We start from the raw sequence: 7,317 nt of genomic DNA, 5'->3' as shown, positions 1-7,317 counted from the left end.
TTATAGCTTTATGTAGCCTAAATAAAAGAGATTTTTTTTCATATTTTATTTTATGTCAGTTATTTATTAAGTAACATAAATGCTTTTTAATGGTTATATAATGATATGTATAAATAAAAATAGTTCAAATAGTTCTGATTAAAATAAAATAAATAAAATAAAATAAAAACACTTTTATTTGTATGACAATCAGACTTGCCGCTCCATATGAGTTTTCATTTGAGAGAAAATTCTCCCTCACAAGGCAGCTCCCTGTGTAGACATAAAAGCTATACAAATAAAAGCAACACATATTTTTCTCATTTCCTGATGTGCTCAGGTAGATGAAGGAGGCATGCGCGCACGTCAGTGACGGGACCGGGCATCTTTCCCATGCTGTCCCATCTCTGAGTCACAGGGTCATAGCGGTGAGTTTGCCTTGCCTCTCTATAGTCCTCCTGGCAGTAACCGCCTAGAATATACAGCCTCTCCTCCAGGACAGCAGAGGCCGCGCCAACGTGGGGAATGGGAAGAGGAGTGAACACGGTCCAGGTGTCGTGTACCGGGTCGTACATCTCGCAGACCAGCTGGTTGGTGTAGTACTTATTAAGGTTGCAGACCCCGCCAGCTACATAGAAATGGTTTCTCATGCTCTCCATACAGTGCTGGGCCCGGTCGTGGGTCATGTCAGCGAGGTATGTGGTTCCTCTCACTGGGTGGTAGAGGAACATCGACATCAGGCATTGGTACTTGCAGTTGAAGCCTCCAGAGATGAAGATTTCACCTCCCCAGACGGTGGCAGCATGACCGCTTAAGGCTTGGTCCAAAGGATGGGTGAAGCTGTTCCACAGAGCAGAAAAGGCAATTGACTCATTTACAAATGACTCATTTATGCCTATGTTTTACTTATCCCAATTAATCATAAAAGAGAAAAGCCTGAGACAAAGCTGAAAGAGCAACCTCAACACAATAACATTTGACTTTGGACTGGCAAATCAAATGATTGTCCAAAGATTCTCCATCATTTACAGGTATGTTGTGCTTCTGAGAGCCACAAGATGTCAGTCAGTTTATTCATTCTGTGCATTCTGTATTTACATTTTTATTTTCACAATAACAGGTAGAATATAGTTAATTATTACTAAGGAATCTTTTAGAAAATATTTAACTTGCTCTTTTATCCTGTTTTACGTTTTTCTCCTACCTCCAGGAATCTGTTTCTAGTGAGTATTTTTCCACGCTGTCAAGATTTGTGTTGATGTCTTTGTCTCCTCCGATGGCATACAGGGCGTCTCCGCTCACCACCAGCGTAAAGTTACTCCTTAGTTCAAGAAGGTCTGCCAGCCTTTTCCAATGATCTCGCACAGGGTCGTACCTGTTGATGCAGATGTGCGGATAGAGAAAAAGTGAGAACAGGTGAAAGAAAAGTGAATAAATACAGGCTGACATAGCCACAGAAACACTACGATGCAATGCAAATTCTGTGTTTTATATGTTTTTAGCTAAATTGATAGAACAAGACTTAAAGACCTCATTACATTGTTTGATGAATCAAGCCACAAAACCGGACTTTGGATTTTGTGAGGTCTTTAAGTATGCATTACTTTACCTGTAAACAGATTTCATGACGTCATACTTTGTGTAAAAGTGGCAACCTCCAGCTACATACAGTTGACCATCATGGACCCCAACGCCATGTCTAAATCTGGCCCGATCTGGCATTTCTCCCAGCATTCTCCACTCTATCTGCTTCACAAGGCCTGTTCCACTTCTCAGAGAGTTAACAAACCAGAGCTGCTTGCTGGGAAGTCGTTGATCCATGTCTGGATTCAGCTGATCGCCTCCGACCAATACCAGGGCATCTTTGGGGTGACGCACACGTTGCGCCACACGGTCAGAGATGCCAAATCCAAACTCCTTCAGTGCCGATTTGTAGAGTTCAACCTCAGATTCTCCACTGCATTCCATGCTCAGGTTTACAGCACGAACTTCTCGAAATTCTTTGAAGGTCATAAATGAAAAACGCACCGCTTGCATGAGCTCTTCGGCCTGTGGGAGCCGTTCAGCGAGATCTGTCTCCACCCAAGCGACGACCGCTCGGAAAACTGCCAGCTCCGATGGAGTGGACAGCGCGTCGCATCGGAGGAACGCCAGAAGCTTCTCGGCCGGGAGGTCCTGAAACTTTGGGGTGGCAGATACTTCTTGGAAGTGTCTCAGGACAAAATCCTCAGCCAGCTCCATCAGCTCCGCCATCCCGTAGGCCTCTGCGAAAGACGCCACGTCCAGGCAGTTGTGGGCATCCATTTCTTGCTTTAAGAACTCAAGGCAGACCGAGATGACAGGCTGAATCTGAAACTGGAGGGAAGTAGAGGCGAGGTCAAACACGCAGCCCCATCCGAGCATCAGAGTGCCGCTGTAGGCCCAGTTCAGGAGGGGCTCAAGCTCAGCGGCTCCGACCGACAGCAGAGACACAGACTCCTGCTGGCTCTCCTTCATACCGCTGGTAAACATGCCTCTGAAGTAGTCGCTGCTGGCTGCCAGTAGCACCCTGTGAGCTTCATGAGGGCAAAGAATTGAGTCTTTTAAAGATGCTACTTTCTCTGTTCAAGGACTATTGAAATGTAATTTTCTAAATTTTAAAACATTCAAATATGAATGGTCACTGATAGAACTGTGTAGAATGGATGGAATGGAATCAAAAGGTTTGTGAAGTCATTAACATAACTGTCATTTTGTCTCTACCCCTGTCCTTCACTATTGAAGACTAGCTAATGACTATTGTTGTCTTTTTCTACAGCTGGATAAGTCAAGACCAGCATCTGACAAAGTGGAGGAATTTCTTCTGTCCAAATTAAAGTTTTTAAAACGTTCAAAGTTTGTGTTGAAAATGTGTTGATTATATGGAATCAAAAGGTTTATGAAGTCACTGACGTAATTGTCATTTTCCCCTGCCTCTTTTTTTCCACTTTTACTTTTTTTTTTGTCTTTTTCTACAGCTGGATAAAAGTCAAGACCAGCATCTGACAAAATGGAGAGAAAAACGATTGTTATTTTCTTGTGTTCAAATTAATTAATTAATTTCTAAATTTGAATAATGCATGAATGGAATGGATTCAAAAGGTTTGTGATGTCATCGAAATAAATGTATTTTTTTCTCTACCTCTGTTGTTCACTTTTAATGTTCTTCACGGTAATTTACCGGGATTGCTGTGTGAAAGGGGCTAATGAAGCAACCATATGGCAACATCCTGGCAACCAACCACAACACTAGCATTGTGTTGACTCATGGGCAAGCATCACTCTTTCTTGCACAAATGGTCACGATTTGTGTGGGTCCTCTAATCATATTTAGGATGTTACAATGTCTCAAGGTGTCTTACCTTGAAAAACCATTCCTTCTGCAACCAGTTCAACGTCACATCCCACTCTCTTGGCCCACAAGTCCTTCATGGACTGCAGGCCAACTTTCATCTGCTCCTCCGCTGAGATCTTACTCAGTCTTTCTTCCCTGTTACCTCCATCTTCCTCCTCTTTGGAGATCTCCAGGACTCTTGGTGCTCCCAGACAAAGAGCTGCAGTCTGAATCTGTGGCATGTCGTCTTTGTTCAGATTGCGGATGGCTCCAGTGTAGGCGAACTCCACCACTGCAGCCAAACCCGAACCGTGAACCTCGGGACCCAATCTCAGCGAGATCTCCTTCTCATCTCCATCCCTCTCCTGGAGCTTTTGCTGGATAAGGGAGCTCACCACAGCCAAGATGAGCGAGTGAACATGGAAGCTCATCCCATCCTCGGTGCTCAGGATCAGATCCGTGAGGATGTTCTCCATCTTCATCTCCCCTAGAGTCTGGAAGATCTCGCTTGGGTAACTTTGTCTATGATACCTTCGTAGAAGTTCATCTTCCTCCATATTATCGCACTCGTTGTCCTTCACTGCCCTCTCTTTCATTCCCATCCTGCTGTCGTTGTAGGACATGATCCATTTTAGCTTCCTGTTTTCTTCCTCAAACTTCTCTCCTCCTTCCTCTATCATCCTTTTCCTGCGCTCCTTCTCTCTTCTCCAGCGTTCCTCCCATTCCATGGGCAGATATTTTCTTGTAAATTCCATGAAAAAACAATACTTCTCCTTACTGCCGTTCTCTGTTTACAGCACTCAGTCTAGTCGGCACTCATGTATGCTTAAGTCATGTAATTCCCTGAAGTCAACAGCATGCTAATAATAGCTTATGAGTCAGTAGATCTAATTTAGATAGACATGCAACCTTTACAGAGGGGACACAATTATTAAGTCACAATTAATATGAAGATAGTGTTACAAGTTGTTTATCTTATTTTATTGTAATTTTTATTTTTTAAGTATTGTATAATCTGATGATGACTATCAGGGATACATTAAAATATATCTCAGTTCTTTTTTTTTTTTCATCTCCTTTAACATGATAATTATGGTCAGTTAAGGCGAGACACTATACAGGCAAAAACACAGTTTTTTCATGCATCTGTCAATTTTGAGATTTTGGCCTTTTTAGCTTGTCATAGTGTTTTTTCAGACTATAGTGAAAAGAAAACATCCAAAATACACTTTTAAGTGTATCTTTTATAGCACTTTATCTATTTGCTTCTGCAGATTTCAATTACCGTACATATCTTTAAAGGTAGGGTAGGTAATCCTGTTCAGAAACACTTTTTTTTATACTGGGTGAAATGGTCCTTCCATCCTGATAGTAGTCAATACATTATGTGTTTAGAAAAAGGAATGAAAAAAATCAGACCTCTGTAGCAGCTGCAGGACAGTAAAAACTCTGACCAATCACTGCCATTCGGTGCGAATGTAAAGAACCAATCAGATGCCTTCATGTCTCGTGCCCGCCCCGAGCCCACTGCGCGCGCTGCCCTGCGTGCACTCATCACATGTCACCGTTCCCGGAAATATTCAGCTCAAAGCACCTGCATATGCAGTCAGCGAAGGCAAACAAGGCAAAAACTACTTCCTCGGACCCTGCCCGCACTCTTGAACGACCTCCTCTGCTTCGCCCTCAACCCCGGACCTGTCCTCGAACCGACGATGCGGTACTTGTCTCCGGACTCGGAGTGTACGTTAGTCTTCATTGAGTCAACAATGTTTTCATCATGGAAACTCTTACATGCAAAACACCGTATATGTTATGAATCTTACACGAAATTCATCTTCATCACAGTGTAACTGATGGTAATGGAAAAACGTGTATCAATGCAACCTGTTTTGCCTTATAAATATAGCTCGTTACCGAATGAAACTTTACCATTATCGATATGCTAGCTTGATAGTGAGTACTAAAAGAAATCTTATTTGTTTATATTCATAGTGATAAAGTTAGGTATTTTATTACATGTGATTCTGACATGATGTCACTGTATGCACTGTGCTCCTTCCTCTCCACTCGTCTCAGGTAATAAATGCGTCTTGTTCCAGCCTGAGCGTTTGGCGCAGTGTTGCCAACTATTTTCAAAGGAAAGTAGCTAACGCCTTCCCTAAAAGTTGCTAAATGTCGCTAGATGACGTCATACGTCAATTAGCATATTCATGACGTCATCGCGTCGTACTTGCGTTCTGCCTGCCTATGTGTTTTCTCATTAAATTCATGCTCACAAACTGTATTTTAATATAATATAATATAATATAATATAATATAATATAATATAATATAATATAATATAATATAGCCGATTGTACAATAAAGCTGTTCTCATTTCATATATAATTTTTTTTGTCAGACAATTTAACGAGTAGGCTAGATAGTGAATGACTGCATTTTCTATGAGTAAAATTATCTGAATTGAGAGAGTTCGGGAACTGGGTGAAGTAAAGCACTGTAATAGTTAGTATTACAAGTGATAATCTCAAGAAAAGAAAGGGGAAAAAATGGTCAAACTAAATTCTTAAATATAAAACAAAAGAGAAGCAGATAAGTGCGTAGAAACAATTCATTCACGTCTGTCAGCTGCCGTGCTGCTGCTCCTCATTCACCGAACAGGGTAGACGCAGAGAGAGGTGTGACGGCAGGGAGAAAGCAAGACCTCGCGCTCGCAGGACTGTGCTGGCAACATTTGGAGGTCACTGAGGTTTGTCCAAAAAGTCGCTAGATTTGTCGCTAGTCGCTTTTTTGAAAATATGTCGCTAAGGGGGTCTGAAAAGTCGCTAAAAATAGCGACAAAGGCGCTAAGTTGGCAACACTGGTTTGGCGTCGCGCGTTCATGTGTTTTGGGGGCGTGGCTTTGGAAGGAGCTCAGAAGGGAGGGGGTGGAGTGAATGGAAATAATGAGCTGTGTTTATTGCAGATTAAAAGGTCTACAGTCACTCGATTTTTAAATTTTCTTTTTCAGAGTACTTACATTTTAATTATGTATTGGTATATAAAGACAGTTTAAACAAATTTGGAATGTTTTTTTTTTAGAAAAATGATTACCTACCCTACCTTTAAAGGCCGTTTTCTCAAAATTAGTTTTTTCTTTTGCTCTGAGCCATACATCTCCACTTCAGCAGCACTTACTTAACACCAAACTTTACACTTTTATTAATATCTATATTCTGAAGGTTTTTACAGAGGGGTTTGTGTTTATATAATTTGCCTGATTTTATACAACATTTTATTCCTAAAACAAAATTGGGAAAAAAAAATTTCTTTCTGGCTGTTGACAGTATTTTCTGGTTGATCAAAATCCTTAATGTAAAAACCTTTAACTCTATATGTTAAAAAAATTAAAGAAGAATTTTGAACCGGCTGGCTTTAACTAATGTTTAGATTTTTGTTCTAGAAATGTATGCAAATTAGTGCATATTTAATTGCACTAAGAAATAGAAACCTTGTAATATACATACATACATATATATATATCATTTAACTGGGGAAGTGTAGTGATATCTATTAGTTACTTTTTTACCCTATTCACCTGGGTTGTCTTGCCTTAAAATAACATATGACATATCTAAATTCTCAATAGTATAACCGTGTTTTCCTTTTTTTTTTTTTTTTTTGGGGTGAAAGTTTGTTTGTGGCGAAATGAAAACATGAAAACAGATTTTCTGTTTTATTTTTTTATCTTGTTTAATATGATCATTGTCATAGTCAAAATATGTCATGTTAACATGTCATGTTTTTGGTATAATTTTGAGCACAAATTCTGTTCAGTGATAAATTTGATATTTTAAGGAAAATTCATTAGAGACATTTACATCTTTGTTTGACAGATCAGAAAGTGTTCAGATGTCGAAAGAGGTGGATCAAGTCAAGCAGAAATACAGCAAAACACGTTTCCAAAAGCTGAGCTGGACCCGCCTGTTTGACGTCATCATTTGCCA

At 40.4% G+C, this 7,317-nt stretch overlaps 1 protein-coding gene across 1 annotated transcript; it reads right to left on the bottom strand.

Moving 5' to 3' along the window:
- On the bottom strand, window positions 1-4,151 carry LOC309489479 (kelch-like protein 33). Its single transcript, XM_082158288.1, has 4 exons — window positions 3,360-4,151; window positions 1,589-2,534; window positions 1,184-1,354; window positions 1-819 (listed from the first exon to the last, which is right to left on the bottom strand). The coding sequence occupies exons 1-4, from the start codon at window positions 4,084-4,086 to the stop codon at window positions 300-302; spliced, it is 2,364 nt and encodes a 787-aa protein (XP_082014414.1). The 5' UTR covers window positions 4,087-4,151; the 3' UTR covers window positions 1-299.
- Between the last annotated feature and the right edge of the window lie 3,166 nt (window positions 4,152-7,317).

This window comes from Leuciscus leuciscus (assembly GCF_965113295.1).
Source record: "Leuciscus leuciscus genome assembly, chromosome: 2".
NCBI classification, from domain to species: Eukaryota; Metazoa; Chordata; class Actinopteri; order Cypriniformes; family Leuciscidae; genus Leuciscus; species Leuciscus leuciscus.
The sequence above is the reverse complement of the archived record's forward strand: the minus strand, read 5'-3'. Positions and strand labels throughout refer to the sequence as shown.

What these genes read in the sequence shown, in the direction of transcription:
- LOC309489479 (XM_082158288.1), bottom strand. Translation starts at nt 4,086, where the DNA reads ATGGAATTTACAAGAAAATATCTGCCCATGGAATGGGAGGAACGCTGG. An exon ending in AGAAGGAATGGTTTTTCAAG is followed by an intron (nt 2,535 to 3,359) that starts GTAAGACACCTT and finishes GCCCTCATGAAG; the next exon opens with CTCACAGGGTGCTACTGGCA. An exon ending in GTCATGAAATCTGTTTACAG is followed by an intron (nt 1,355 to 1,588) that starts GTAAAGTAATGC and finishes CTGCATCAACAG; the next exon opens with GTACGACCCTGTGCGAGATC.